The following is a 16,731-nucleotide window of genomic DNA, read 5'->3' as shown; positions in this document are numbered from 1 at the left end:
CATTTTTAAGTTTTCTTCTGACAAGATTACTTTTAATATTATTATTTTCCTGAGTGTATTTTTAGTTGTCATTTAATTTTGTGTTTAACTCTACTAACGTTAACTTTCTTCAGGCCAAATTTTGCATCTTTTTTTTTTTTAAAGATTTTTTCTTTATTTATTTATTTGACAGAGAGAGATCACAAGTAGATGGAGAAGCAGGCAGAGAGATAGAGAGAGAGGGAAGCAGGCTCCCTGCTGAGCAGAAATCCCGATGTGGGACTCGATCCTAGGACCCTGAGACCATGACCCGAGCCGAAGGCAGCGGCTTTAACCCACTGAGCCACCCAGGCGCCCTCAAATTTTGCATCTTAATGTCAAAATAACATGCTTCAATTTTCTGTGTATATATGAATTATTTATATCAGTATTAATACTGTAAACTAACTTTCAATGTCACTAATAGATTAAAAAGCTCTAAAATCATCCAAAAAATATTAATGAAACACCTACACTATTCACCAGGCATTTTCTAAGCACTGTGACTAAATAGGCAAGACAGCCATCCTATTCCCATGGGTATTACAGTCTTGTGGTATAAGAAAAAGTAAATATAGGTGATTTTGATGGTGATAAATTCTAGGAGAAAATAAAATGTGGAAAAGGGCAAAGTAATAGGATTGAGGGTTATTTTAGATATTGAATTCAGGGCACATCTTTCTGAGAAAGTAAAACTTCATCTGAGGCCCAAAGTATGAAAAAGAGGCAATCATATGGTAGTCCAGGGAGAAAATAAAAGCACTTGTACAGTCTGTGGGGTAGGGATGAGCCTAGTTTATTCAAGGAACAGGGAAAAATATCCTATACAGCTATAATATAGTGATTAAACAAAAGGGATTGAAGTGAAATCTTAGGCAGAGAGCATCTTGTGAGCCATATAAAGACTTTGAAGTGATTTTAAAGATTTAAAAAATAATAATAATAAAATAATAAAAATTTATTTATTTGAGAGAGAGATCACAAGTAGGCAGAGAGGCAGGCAGAGAGAGAGGGGGAAGCAGGCTCCCCTGCTCCCCGATGTGAGCAGAGAGCCCGATGTGGGGCTCATCCCAGGACCCTGAGATCATGAGCTAAGCCAAAGGCAGGTGCCCCAAAGTGATTTTAAAAATAAGTTCAATGATGTATGTTTTTTGGGTTTTGGTGGGGTTTTGTGTGTTTGTTTTTTGTTTTGTTTTGTTTTAAATAATCTTGGCTATTCTATGGAGAATTTACTGTTAGAGTCAAGAATGGAAACAGGAAGATTAAGAGGAATTTGTACATCACTTCATTAGCCCAGGCAAGAGATTATGGTGGCTTGGACAAAAAGAGCAGTGGAGAACATGAGAACTGGTTGACTTAAGGATACTACCTGATGCAGAGTCATAGAAATTACTAGTATAAGGAAATATAGAGGATGAAGAGGCCAGAGGAATCAAAGAAGACACTTAGATTTTTGGTGTGAGAAGATAGAAAATGATTTCATTATTGGGTTGGGAAAACTCGGTGAGAGAAGAGCTTGCACTTGGTGAGGTATAGGGATCAAGGATTCTCTTTTAGATGTGTGGTTTGAGGTGTCTACCCAGTAAGCCTCTTAGTAATTTCTAATATCAGCTGGATACATGAGTCTGGGGCATGAAGAAATGTAGAGATGATAGGTCTGTGTCTATAGTCAATGATTCCAAAATAATAATTATAGATCCTGAGGTCAAGAGCAATGTTCATAAAGTGAAGTTAATAGCCTACCCAAGATTGGTTATAGGGCAGAGATTAGGAATCTACAAATTCAGGGGCACCTAGGTGGCTCAGTGGGTTGAGCCTCTGCCTTTGGTTCAGGGCATGGTCTCAGGGTCCTGGAATCAAACCCACATCAGGCTCTCTGCTCAGCAGTGAATCTGCTCTCCTCTCCCCCTCTGCCTGCCTCTCTGCCTGCTTGTGATCTCTATCTCTCTGTCAAATAAATAAATAAAATCTTTAAAAAAAAAATAAATCCACACATTCAGAAAGCTTCGTTGGGCAAGATGCTAGGCATTGGGGGTAACACATAGGGGATCTAATAGGTAAACTGAGGGTCCAAGTGTTTCAGAGATTTTTCCAGTGATAAATAACTTATAAGCAACTGAGCGAAGTCTTGGACCCAAGTATCCTGACTTATCCTTCCTCTCTTCTATAACATACTGTTATTATGAGCAGTAAAACTCTAATATTTAGCAAAGGATTTATGGTCCTTATTTTTCAAAAAGGATAGAAAAAAAAATTATACTCAGAATTTTCACACCATGTTCCTTAGAACACCATATTTCCTCATAGGTTGGATGACCATACGATTTATTATCCAAACCAAGATTCTTTTGGAAAGAAAGGAAGTGTTCTTATTAACAATGTTGGAATAACAGATATTCCTGATGGTTTGGGATATGGGAAGGCAAGGAAGTAACATACGCCTGTTGCTACAATCACATCAATTAGAGTTGCTCTATTTTTAACAGGTTTATATATTTGGGTTTCAAGTAAGATTTTATTTTTTTTAATATAATTTTTTATTTTTTATAAACATATATTTTTATCCCCAGGGGTACAGGTCTGTGAATCACCAGGTTTACACACTTCACAGCACTCACCAAAGCACATACCCTCCCAATGTCCATAATACCACCCCCTTCTCCCAAACCCCCTCCCCCCCAGCAACCCTCAGTTTGTTTTGTGAGATTAAGAGTCACTTATGGTTTGTCTCCCTCCCAATCCCATCTTCTTTCATTTATTCTTCTTGTACCCACTTAAGCCCCCTTGTTGCAACACCACTTCCTCATATCAGGGAGATCATATGATAGTTGTCTTTCTCCGCCTGACTTATTTTGCTAAGCATGATATGCTCTAGTTCCATCCATGTTGTCGCAAATGGCAAGATTTCACTTCTTTTGATGGCTGCATAGTATTCCATTGTGTATATATACCACATCTTCTTGATCCATTCATCTGTTGATGGACATCTAGGTTCTTTCCATAGTTTGGCTATTGTGGACATTGCTGCTATAAACATTCGAGTACACGTGCCCCTTTGGATCACTACGTTTGTATCTTTAGGGTAAATACCCAATAGTGCAGTTGCTGGGTCATAGGGCAGTTCTATTTTCAACATTTTGAGGAACCTCCATGCTGTTTTCCAGAGAGGTTGCACCAGCTTGCATTCCCACCAACAGTGTAGGAGGGTTCCCCTTTCTCCGCATCCTCGCCAGCATCTGTCATTTCCTGACTTGTTGATTTTAGCCATTCTGACTGGTGTGAGGTGATATCGCATTGTGGTTTTGATTTGTATTTCCCTGATGCCGAGTGATATGGAGCACTTTTTCATGTGTCTGTTGGCCATCTGGATGTCTTCTTTGCAGAAATGTCTGCTCATGTCCTCTGCCCATTTCTTGATTGGATTATTTCTTCTTTGGGTGTTGAGTTTGCTAAGTTCTTTATAGATTCTGGACACTAGTCCTTTATCTGATATGTCGTTTGCAAATATCTTCTCCCATTCTGTCAGTTGTCTTTTGATTTTGTTAACTGTTTCCTTTGCTGTGCAAAAGCTTTTGATCTTGATGAAATCCCAATAGTTCATTTTTGCCCTTGCTTCCCTTGCCTTTTGCGTTGTTCCTAGGAAGATGTTGCTGCGGCTGAGGTCGAAGAGGTTGCTGCCTGTGTTCTCCTCAAGGATTTTGATGGATTCCTTTCGCACATTGAGGTCCTTCATCCATTTTGAGTCTATTTTCGTGTGTGGTGTAAGGAAATGGTCCAATTTCATTTTTCTGCATGTGGCTGTCCAATTTTCCCAGCACCATTTATTGAAGAGGCTGTCTTTTTTCCATTGGACATTCTTTCCTGCTTTGTCGAAGATTAGTTGACCATAGAGTAGAGAGTCTATTTCTGGGCTCTCTATTCTGTTCCATTGATCTATGTGTCTGTTTTTGTGCCAGTACCATGCTGTCTTGATGATGACAGCTTTGTAATAGAGCTTGAAGTCTGGGATTGTGATGCCACCAACGTTGGCTTAAAGAATGAATGGGTCAACCGGGAAATTAAAGAAGAATTGAAAAAAATCATGGAAACAAATGATAATGAAAATACAACGGTTCAAAATCTGTGGGACACAACAAAGGCAGTCCTGAGAGGAAAATATATAGCGGTACAAGCCTTTCTCAAGAAACAAGAAAGGTCTCAGGTACACAATCTAACCCTACACCTAAAGGAGCTGGAGAAAGAACAAGAAAGAAACCCTAAGCCTAGCAGGAGAAGAGAAATCATAAAGATCAGAGCAGAAATCAATGAAATAGAAACCAAAAAAACAATAGAACAAATCAACGAAAGTAGGAGCTGGTTCTTTGAAAGAATTAATAAAATTGATAAACCCCTGGCCCGACTTATCAAAAAGAAAAGAGAAAGGACCCAAATAAATAAAATCATGAATGAAAGAGGAGAGATCACAACTAACACCAAAGAAATACAAACTATTATAAGAACATACTATGAGCAACTCTATGGCAATAAATTTGACAATCTGGAAGAAATGGATGCATTCCTAGAAACATATAAACTACCACAACTGAACCAGGAAGAAATAGAAAGCCTGAACAGACCCATAACCAGTAAGGAGATTGAAACAGTCATTAAAAATCTCCAAACAAACAAAAGCCCAGGGCCAGACGGCTTCCCAGGGGAATTTTACCAAACATTTAAAGAAGAACTAATTCCTATTCTCCTAAAACTATTCCAAAAAATAGAAATGGAAGGAAAACTTCCAAACTCATTTTATGAGGCCAGCATCACCTTGATCCCAAAACCAGACAAGGATCCCACCAAAAAAGAGAGCTATAGACCAATATCCTTGATGAACACAGATGCGAAAATACTCAACAAAATACTAGCCAATAGGATTCAACAGTACATTAAAAAGATTATTCACCACGACCAAGTGGGATTTATTCCAGGGCTGCAAGGTTGGTTCAACATCTGCAAATCAGTCAATGTGATACAACACATCAATGAAAGTAAGAACAAGAACCATATGATACTCTCAATAGATGCTGAAAAAGAATTTGACAAAGTACAGCATCCCTTCCTGATCAAAACTCTTCAAAGTGTAGGGATAGAGGGCACATACCTCAATATCATCAAAGCCATCTATGAAAAACCCACCGCAAATATCATTCTCAATGGAGAAAAACTGAAAGCTTTTCCGCTAAGGTCAGGAACACGGCAGGGATGTCCATTATCACCACTGCTATTCAACATAGTACTAGAGGTCCTAGCCTCAGCAATCAGACAACAAAAGGAAATTAAAGGCATCCAAATCGGCAAAGAAGAAGTCAAATTATCACTCTTCGCAGATGATATGATACTATATGTGGAAAACCCAAAAGACTCCACTCCAAAACTGCTAGAACTTATACAGGAATTCAGTAAAGTGTCAGGATATAAAATCAATGCACAGAAATCAGTTGCATTTCTCTACACCAACAGCAAGACAGAAGAAAGGGAAATTAAGGAGTCAATCCCATTTACAATTGCACCCAAAACTATAAGATACCTAGGAATAAACCTAACCAAAGAGACACAGAATCTATACTCAGAAAACTATAAAGTACTCATAAAAGAAATTGAGGAAGACACAAAGAAATGGAAAAATGTTCCATGTTCCTGGATTGGAAGAATAAATATTGTGAAAATGTCTATGCTACCTAAAGCAATTTACACATTTAATGCAATTCCTATCAAAGTACCATCCATCTTTTTCAAAGAAATGGAACAAATAATTCTAAAATTTATATGGAACCAGAAAAGACCTCGAATAGCTAAAGGGATATCAAGTAAGATTTTATTTTTAAAAAGTCTTTTGCTTCTAAAAAAATTTAAAAAAACACTATACTATGCTTGCCTAGCAACCTCTAGCTCTGACAGTGTTTTCAAGTCCACAAAGATCTATATTGTCTATGTTCCTATTCATTTTTCAAAACAAAATGCAAATCCTATCTCCCACTTGCTCTCCCATCTACTGAAGGTAAAAATTAATATTTTATTCTATCACATTTCATTTAGATCTCCACTTAAATATTTCATCCAGTTTTCTAAGAATTAGAGTCATAAGTGTGGCTGTTTGTCTACATAAGTAAACCAAGGTTTCTTTACCTTGGGACTATTGATACTTTGTGCCAAATAATTCCTTACTGTGAGGGACAATGTCCTCTATATTTTAGGATGTTAAGCATCCTCAATAGCTTCCCTACCAGATACCAATAGTATCCCCACCCCAGGTGTGAGAACCAAAAATGTCTTAAGACATTGCTAAATGTCCCCCAGGAGGTAAAAATCATCCCCTGTTGGAAAGCACTGAACTAAAGGAAGTATACAGGATGTAACATGAGTATTGAGATCAAACCAATCCAGTCTTGGGCTGCAAATAAGGCACTCATGAGCTGTATGACTGTGAGCAAGTTATTCAACCTCTCTGAATTTTATCGTTCCTTTTCCATTAAAAATAATAATAATAATAGGGTCAAAGGAAGAGGGTGGCTGTGAAGATTAAACCAACTTTAATAACTGAAGGGTTTGTGTATAAGCTCTCCATGTACAGATACACATATTCATGTATTTTAGGAAGGGCTGGGAAAATGGAATGAGATGAGGCTGGAATATGGAGACATATTGCAAAGGCCATTAAGGAAGCCTATTACCAGGAATCAACAAATACTGTCAAAAAATCACTGACAATATCATCATCAAACTATGACTTCTTGAAGACCAAAATGCAATTCACCTCGACATTTCCATCGCAAACACCCTCTAGACTGTCAGGATATCTTTTCCTAGCTCGATAAATGTCTTTAGATTAAATGACCGGATGCTTCTCCAGTCCTCATCATCAGCTTCATTCAGAGAAGCCTCTGTGGCCTCAGCATCTAAGTGCTAGAAGAAAAAGTTGACACTATTTCATACTCCATGAACCTGGCATTTCATTAGTGTCAGATGCACTTCATTTCTAGTCATTTTGGTGAGCCCTCTAAAAGGAGGAGGGACCATGAAGACAAAGTGACAAGTAGCACATTGAAGGAAAGGCAGACAAAAGGCCAAGTCTGCAAGCTGGCTTTTGAGCATCTCAAGCACCTGAACTCAATCTGTGTGACAGGAACGCCGTGTCATCTGATATGAATGCCACCAGCCACATTCTTTTCTCTAAAAGCTTTTATACACCCACCCTTGGCTCCTTCTTTTATTCCAGTCTTAAAGACAGAGGGTCAAGTTTTAACAACTCAAATTACATAGGAGCTGAGTGCTGCTTGGGGTAAAGTATAGCAGTGTGTGTGGGTGGGTGGGTGTGTTGGAGGTTGGGGGGAGAGAGGGTGGTGGGAGCCCGGAACATTCTTCTTGACTCTATAGCAATTATTTACCAGCTGAGTGACTGGGCTCCTGGGGTGCTTCAGGTGCCGTCTGCCAGCAGTTCACTGCCTAGAGTCTCAGTTTTCCTTATTACAACCATAACTTGCTTCCTGTTTACACTGGGTAAAGAGACCAGGTTTCAGGCCTGCAGGCCCACATTCCTCAGCTGAGCAGGTTTTCCAAACCTTCAGGCTATAAGTTTCCCTCTGTAGGAAGTGAAGCATGCTGGGATAAAGAGCAAGTCCATCCAACACCCAATCCTGGAAACCAATTGAAAAGCCACACAGCTGGATAGAATGTTTCTATCATCCCGGCACATTTCACCTGGAATTATTTTTATGGAGTCGCTGTCACTGTGGGTATGCTCAGGTGTGTAGAGAGAAAAAGGAGGCTGAGACAGAAGCTTCTGTCCTCTAAGAGAGGTTCCTCTACATCCTGATTTTCATCCTCTTCCTATTCCATTCCCCCAATTCTTCCCAATCAACACAAACTTGTTCTAAATTCTAGCTAAAACGAGCTATTCTTTATTCAAGAACATTTCATATATCTTGGCAATTTTCAGCTTCCAGCCACCTTTATTTTATTTTAAAATGTCTTTTCTCACATCTTTTGATTCTTACATCACTCATACTTTGAGTTTCACTTCAAATGTTATCATATCTGCTAACTTTTGGATTTACTTTTTCCCTCTTCTGGGATCCCGTAGAAACTTGTGAGTCCCTCTATCAACCGTCTTAGCATATTAAATTATAATTTGTTAATTACCTTTTTTTTGCTTTCTCCCTCTACTCTCTAAGCGTCTGGAGGGAAGAATCTGTTTTATTCTTCTCAGTATCCCAGCTTACTAGCACATTGTTTAGTATGTAGTATTCAATGCTAGATGGGCAATTCAATGAATATTTGTCAAATTGATGTGAAGGGAAACTAAGAAACTAATGATGTAAAGTTACATTTGATTGCCAAAACATGAGTTCACTTTCATACTTCCCTTGAAAAGAAGGGTAAATATGCCAAAAAAGAGTAAAAATGATTGGTCTATAGATCCCTTTAATTTGATTATAGATCATTCATGACCCATTCACTATTATTCACCACCTCTGGACTAGGTCATTAGTTCACCCCAGCAAGACTGTCCACACATCCTAAGAGCCCAGAAAGGCAACAGTTAAAAACAGGGGAAATGAGACTACAAATTACAGATATAAAGTGGATGAAACAATCAAGGATAATTGAGTCTTGTCATAAGTATAATATATCACATTCCATTATATCAATAAATACACACATACACATATGCACAAAGAATTTCTTCAGGTTTATACCCATTTCCTCGCTTATTAGTAAATTGATTAGGTTGGCAATAGAGCATTTTATTGTAATACCTTAGTCAATTCATTTAATCACTCTAAGTATACTCATTTTAAAAATAGAGATAGCTATTTTGACCTCACAGGATTTTTGTTAGTTGAATTACATGCAAACTGTAATCAATAAATATCATCTGATTATACTATATTACATGAGATTATTTTTATATCTTGTAACAAGAAAATCAATGCCAAAAAATGATTATTTCCTATTTTTACATCTGTTTTATATGAGTAATGCAAAGTATACGCATACATAGATGCATAGGTTGGTGAGGCTCAGAGATAAGTAAGAATGTCTGGAAAGAGGCCATTTGACCATTGTATCTGCCAGATGTAGAATGCTATAGAGTTAGTGAGATGAATACAAGAAAAAAAATGATATATTTTGAAGCTGTATTGCATAAATTTGATAGTAATTTTTTAGATAAGTGTTAAAAGACTTAGAGATCATATGAATTTGGATTTAAGCATAATTAATGTGTCCATTGATGATCTTTCCTATGGTAACTGCCTGACCAGCAAAGCCCATGACTCAGCTTTGACCCAAAGTTATATGATTTGAGACCTCTATTACCAGTTTTTCTTTCTCTCTTGAGCTTCAGACCTAAATTTCTAGCTGCCTGAAAGCAACTAAACTCCATGTTCCATGACGTTCTAAACTCAACAAGTCCTACACTGAACCTCCAAACGTACTCTCCTTTCAGTTTTCCCCATTGAAATTGATGGAATCACCATCTACCCAAACCAGAAACTACATCATCTTCAACCTCTTTCTATCCTCCACCTTCTATATCATGTAAGTTACTTGCTTCCATTAATTCTGTGTCTTGAATATCTCAAAATTTCTTTATTTTCTCTCCATTCTTACTGACCTTAACTTAAGCCCTTATACCTATTATTTGAGCCATTATAATCATGATAGGAATATATAAGATAAAATTCCATAAACTCCAGATAAAATAAATTACCCTGTTTCTACGAATGTTACTTGTACTTTCATGTGCCTCCACTTTTCTTCATTTGATCTAAACTTCTAGTTTAATCAACTTAATACTCATTTAAAAATCTTTGCATTTTTATCTGCCTCCTCTGTTAAGCAATATCTTCCACAAAGATATGAATCTTGTCTCATTTATGTTTGCATCCCGAACAATAATACCCATACTTTGTAGATGTCAGAAAATACTTGTTGAATAAAGAGATCTCAGGTACCACATAAGAAAAGACTCTGAGTAAGAATATATTTGGATTTTTTTAAGGTATTTCTTAAATAAGTTATTCCATTGGATTGTACATAATTTGAAAATTTTGACTATATGTAACCCAGCTCTATAGGATTCCTTTTTCTCTGCTACAATGGACTTGTTAAATTACTTCAGGTATTCAATTTAGTTATGCAATTTCCCCATATTTTTCCACTTTTTCCCATTTCATTTATAAGGGGGATGGAAAAACTAGTTTATATCATCCTTTTAAAATCTTATGTTATGCCAAAATACTCACATAAAAGGAATTATATATCCACAGAATCATCTTTCTTCTTATTTACTCATTTACATTAATATAACTGAGTGTTAATCAAGGCCCATCTTGGAAAATATCCTAAGCACAAATAATATTGTGACATAAAACCAACAACAAAAGAGAAATTGAGACTCAAAGAACTGGATCAGAGTATTCATCATCTGATATCACAGATGGAGATAATTTGTTTTCATAGAGAATCAGGACTTGGGGTGGCCTTTGAATAAGAAATAGTTTGGCAAATGAAAATGCCAGACTGTTGCCAGGAAGTTTAAAAAAAAAATAAAAATAAAAAGCTTTGGAAGAGTAGATTAAGAGAAAAACCTTAAAGAAAATACACTTGACAGATCCACAAAATAGTTTGATTGATTGAAAACCAACCAACTAAACAACCATTCATTATACTCACATCCACATATGTGAGCTCAAGTGCACACACACACACCTGCTATCTTACTCCCATCAAACAGGAGCTTTATAAATATTGAGTTTTCCTTTTAGCCTTGACTAATAAGAAGGCTTGTGTAAAATTAATACTCCATTCTACTAACCACATTCATTGTATTTGGGAGTCAATTATTCTATCCCTCCATTTGACATTTTGCTTCTTATCTTCCTTTTAAAATTATTTTATTGTGTGTGTGTGTGTGTATCAGAATAAAACAAAGTACCATCAGAAATTAGAGTAATGTTGTGTCATTTCTCTGCAGTGAATAGAACTTATTCTTTAATCCCTTACCCTGAACGTATTCCAGAAAAGGACACTCAGGGAGTAAGAAGTTAATGCATCAGGTATGAGGAATAAGAGACTGGCTCAGAAAGTGATGGATGTAGAAACCAAGGCTGTTGGTATTTATTTTAACTTACAATAAAATACAATTACTATTAATGCAAAATACATATTATTTTAATGACCAGAACTAGACTTTCTTTAAAGGTGGGAGATTACTTTGGAAAAATTTATTATTAAGCATTTGGGGTTGGATTAGCAGGTGTTAGAAAAAAAGAAACAGACAAAATAATCTGAACTGTTAATAAGAAGAAAAGAAGAAGGAGGCGGAGAAGAAGAAGGGGGGAAAAAAAGAAAAAGGAGAAGGAGAAAGAAAAAGAAAGGAGAAGAAGGGAAAGAGGAAGAGGAAAGACAAGTGTTTGGGGAGGAGGAAGACAGGATCCAGAGGAGAGGAGAAAGGATTGTGAAGCAATGTATCAGAGTACTATAATTAATAAGGATTTTAAAAACAGGGACACCTGATATTCCCTGTGAAGTCTGGACTCATTATGATATAAATTCCCACTCCATCTCACTGAAACCCTCAGCAAGTCTACTCTCACATCAATGCCTTTGTGTAATGGTTTTTGTTGTTCTCATTGGTTTTCATTCTGTTCTGTTTTGTTGCTTTTGGGTAGTAGAGTCAGATTAGGGGCTGATGTTGAAGCTTGGGCTTGTAGCATCGTGAAACTGGACTATTACATGATCCACATAATGAACTAACTCAGTGCCTGGAATTAGCTGGAGGTTAACCTGAAGACCATAAGCCCCTGAGGACGTTTGCATCAATCTTGTAAAGACCATTGATCTTTCTGAGAGCAGAAGGGATTTAAGCCAGCTCCATCTATATATTAGAGAGAATGAAGACTCCATCTATCTTATAATCACATGTGTTTTTGCCTCAAATCCTTTTTAAAATAGGGGGCTTATCAATCAAAAATATATTTATACATATGCATACTTGCATGAATAGGTGTGTTGGAAACAGGCAATGCAATGCATGCCGTCCCTCCACAGAAGGACTTTAGATGTATGTTGCTAATTTTTGAATTTATACCAAATAGAGAGTTGTGATGCTTGGAAGTGAATCACAGCATATAAAAGTAAATGTAGGAAGGACAGAGAAGGCAAGAATTTCTTCGTCTATCCCATTTAACGTTCCAGGGCTCCAATGAAGTTAGGGGCGTATGGTCTCCAGGTTTACCTCTGGCCTATAAGCACTCCTATGTGTATATAGATTTTACTGAAAATATAAAAGTATGATCTTTCTCAGCATTTACAGCTCCAGTTGTTTCACTTCCTGCCTACTTAGTGTGCTAGCGCTGCCTGAATTTCCCGAGGGGGGATGAAAGAAGAGTAGAAAGACTCTCCCTGCCACTATCCCTCCCTGGTAAAATCGATTTGGGGAGATGAAATGGAAAGACATAAAAATACTCTTAATTAATTCCTGATTGCTTTACCACGTATGGGGCATTTATATACACATTATCTCATTTAACCTTACAGTGCTCCAATGAAGTTAGGAGGAAGGGCAGTGATCATCATTATGTCCATTTTAGAGATGAGACTACCAAGGTCCAGAAAGAAAAATGACAAACATGACCAAAGCGCCATATCTGACTTTATGCTTCATACTATCCCACACTCCTTCTCTGAATAAAATAATTAGAATTTAATGACATACATAAAATTATATGTATCCTCTCAGCAATAAACAGAGTCAGACACAAGTATTGTGATTTTTAAATAATATTACACTATAATTTTTGGTAAGAAATTAGCAAGGAGGAATCAATATGGTTAATATAAACATTATATATATATATTTTTTATTTTTTAAAAGATTTTATTTATTTATTTGAAAGAGAGAGAGATCACAAGTAGGCAGAGGGGCAAGAAGAGAGAGAGGGGGAAGCAGGCTCCCTGCTGAACAGAGAGCCCAATGCAGGCCTTGATCCCAGGACCCTGATTCATGACCTGAGCCAAAGGCAGGGGTTTAATCCACTGAACCACCTAGACACCCTGACATTTTATACTTTTAATAAATAAAACAGCTCCACTGTTTACTAAAAAAGTACTGCAAACCTTGTAAAGTTTGTATCTGTATAAACCCAGGTTGTATCTTACCTTTTTTTTGTTGTTGTTTTTTGGAACACTACATGTTTTAGAAACAAACAGCTTCACTATCAAAGGTGATCTAAGAGTGATGCCCAAACTGCCTACCTCACAAATTTCGAGGAACTTCTCATTGGAATATTTCATAGGGTGCTCAGTGAAGGTCGCATAAGGCACCTCAGTGGACCATGGGTTCCAGCGGGAAAAGAGGGACTGCTGTTCCAGACTTCCCCAGTAGATCCTAAGGCCTTCTCCTTGTCTCCTACAAGAAAGGAATTTCCTTTAGATTAGCCATTGCCATTAGATTAACACATAAAGAAAAGGATGGGAAAGTAAGGTAGTGTCTCAGTTAACCTTTATAATAATGCTAAATGACTTGCCTACTAACTAATTGATTATTCCAGAAATTTAGGAGGTAAGAATAAAAGGATAAATTCGGTTCCAAACTTGATGAGTTCTGGGTGTTGTTGAGAATCCTATCTGGAAATGCCTTGCTGGAAATGTGACTCTGGTGCTGAGGACAGAAGCCAGGGATGGAAATAGGGATATTAATCTCGTGCCAATATTCCAATGGTAATGGTTAAATGGGAAAGGGACAGGAAGATTCAAGGTGGTGGGACAGGAACTGAAGGGCTGAGGTGGCAGGAGGTTTCAGGAAGGAGGGGAATGACAGCAGTTCCAGTTTCTACAAAAAAGAAAAAAGAATGCAAGCAGGAAATGACTGAGAAGAGACATGGGACATCAAGATCAGTAGCGTATATATGATCCTTAAGAGGGATGATGACCGATTCAAAATATCTGTGACTTCAGCTTTGGTTCTCTGTTCTCTGCACACATTCCAGGCAGCAAAGTTGCAGAAACAAACATATCAAAGCTCGTAAAGGAATTGTGCCTGCCTTTTCACACACTACCTGGTAGAACCGAGGCCTGGTCATCTGGTAAACCCAAGTGCAAAAACAAGAGGAAGCTTGGGAGTGATGGGAGGGAAGTTGTGGCAGGAGAGTGTGGCCACGTTGAATAACAAAACTGTAATTCCTGTGGTCTCTTCTTTTACATGTGCCCATCAGAATTTATGGTTTGTGGTTTTAGACATTTCTAAATGCAAAGAGATCCCTGGAGGTTAAGCTAAGCTCAGGTGCTTTGCATTCAACAAGCTTTAAAACTAAGTTGCCTGTAATTCTAAACAGCCCCATGGAACATCATAGAGCTCTCATTTCTTCTAGAAATTAAATCCTGGGATCTAGAATAAAAACCCAGAGCTTAATTGTGGTACCTTCACAAAGCTGTCACTTCCTGTATTAAGGAAGAATACCTTTGGGAATGCTATTGTGGCTTCTGGGTGTTTATCCAAGTAGAGATGTGTATAAACACAATCTCACACATAGACATATGCCACCCCTCTTTCCCATTGGCTGATCTCTGAGATTCTGTTTTCAAAAGGAAATAAGAAAAGAGTCTGGTTCATTCTACTGCCCAGTTCTCAGATTTTTGATCATTATGTTTGAAAGCTGACACTGAACCATTTTGGTTTTTTTACTTAATCCTTCCCCACAAAAGAAAAAAAAAAAAAAAGAAGAGAGGAAAAGAAACATATTGTACATACCTCTAAAGTTCCCTTTCTAACCTCTTACCTTCCCATTATCATCCCTCACCCCCATAGGTTCCTTCGTTCCTTCATTCTGTTTCTTTTCTTTCTTTCTCTCTCTCTTCCCCCCCCCCAAACCCCCACCCACCCGGCCTGGTGATAAACTCTAAGCTCAGTGAATATTCTATGCATGCTGGCTAATGGGGCCTTCTGGCTTTAGTCCTTTCAAACAACTTGTACAATGGAATTATTTACTGCTTCATATGTCAATTTATGTGCTCAGTGCAATTTTGCTTTTATCCAAAGGCAATGAAAATCTGCCAAGATAGCTTCTCTAATAAGTACACCTTATATTCTTTTACCTTAGGGAAACCTCAAATGAAGTTTAAGTGTGAAATTCAAGAGGGACCTTATTTCTAAATAACCAATCAATTTGAGCATGACAATGACATTTCTCAGAAATGTAGCATACTTCTAAATATACAAGTTCATACTCAGCCATCAGAAAGGATGAATACTTACCATTTACATCGACCTGGATGGAACTGGAGAGTATTAGGCTGAGTGAAATAAGTCAATCAGAGAAAGACAATTATCATATGGTTTCACTCATGCATGGAATATAAGAAATAGAAAAGAGGATCACAGGGGAAGGGAGGGAAAACTCGATAGGAAGTCATCAGAGAGTGAGAAAAACCATAAGACACGACTATAGGAAACAAACTGAGAGTTGCTAGAGGGGTGGTGGGTGAGGGGATGGGGTAATTGGGTGATGGACATTAAGGAGGGCATGTGATGTGATGAACACTGGGTGTTATAAGCAACTGATGAATTACTGAAAACTACATCTGAAACTAGTGATATACTATATGTTGGCTGATTGAATTTAAATTTAAAAAGAAAATAAATAAATAGGCATACAAATTCAGCCAACCTTCTCTCTTAAGCTCCACTGGTGATATCTAAGAAGATAAATCTGCAACTAAGAAGTCTTTCCAAAGGTAAAGCTAAGGCAGCGCTTCTCAGCAAAGACTTTAGTACGAGAGACCTATGAAAATCTGTCATCTTCTGTTCTGTCAAATGTCATTAGAATAATTCTGGAGAATATAGATGCCTTTATGACCAGGAGCATTCTATTAGTTACTTAGGCTCACCATGAAAGATAGCATATGATATAACAGAATAAAGTGAAAAATGCAAAGAATAGGATGTCATGTATAATTTTGTTAAAGTCTTTGTTCTGACGCTTAATGCTGTGTGACTATGAATGAGCTCATTTCATTTTCTAAATCTCAGTTTTACCTTATGCTCTTTGGCATGTTTCCATGTGACACCTCATGACCTCAGTAACTATGTAAATGGTGTAGACAGCTACGGTCATGATGCTACTGACATTCATCCAGTCCAGGACATACAAGATCTGAAAGAAACCTCTGGATTATGGCTTCAGTTTAGAGGCATCAAATTAGCCCCCTGTACACCTCTTCTGGTGCAAAGACTACACCAAGCATTGTCCCATGATACCTCACAAACATGTAAAAGGTCAAATCTGCCACCGGTGATGGAATAGCATCTTAATGTTTATAAACTAGAGAACTTCATAGCTAGAAGGGCTCTTGGAAGGTAAAACCCAGTGCCTTCTTTCTGGATATGAGAAAACTGCTACAGAAGGATTAGAGCTTCCTTGAAGCATCATAACACACACCGCTGAGCTGTTGAGAGCCCTGGTCTCCCAAGACATCATTTAGGGGTGTTTTCACCGTTCTGGGATATAATCACAAAAAGCATTCCAAGTTAAGGTCCTGCTTTTGCACAACACAGCCTTATTTCCAACTGACATATAGTTAAAAGACTTGCCCTGAGGAGACTGTCATCATCTGTAGGCAAAAGAGCCTAGTTTCAGATGTAGTGTTCAGTAATTCATCAGTTGCTTATAA

General features: G+C 37.6%; 1 protein-coding gene across 1 annotated transcript in view; it reads right to left on the bottom strand.

The window, feature by feature from the left end:
• Nucleotides 1–16,731, bottom strand: part of TPRG1 (tumor protein p63 regulated 1) — a 154,899-nt gene that overhangs the window by 10,573 nt on the left and 127,595 nt on the right. Inside the window, exon 5 of the mRNA XM_004745248.3 lies at nucleotides 13,318–13,471. Coding sequence (XP_004745305.1) covers nucleotides 13,318–13,471 — 154 coding nt within the window. The remainder of the gene's footprint in view (nucleotides 1–13,317; nucleotides 13,472–16,731) is intronic.

Source organism: Mustela putorius, unplaced genomic scaffold, assembly GCF_011764305.1.
Source record: "Mustela putorius furo isolate JIRA1106 unplaced genomic scaffold, ASM1176430v1.1 tig00003834_pilon_pilon_pilon, whole genome shotgun sequence".
NCBI classification, from domain to species: domain Eukaryota; kingdom Metazoa; phylum Chordata; class Mammalia; order Carnivora; family Mustelidae; genus Mustela; species Mustela putorius.
Note: the sequence above shows the minus strand (reverse complement) of the source record. Positions and strands in the feature narration are given on the sequence as shown.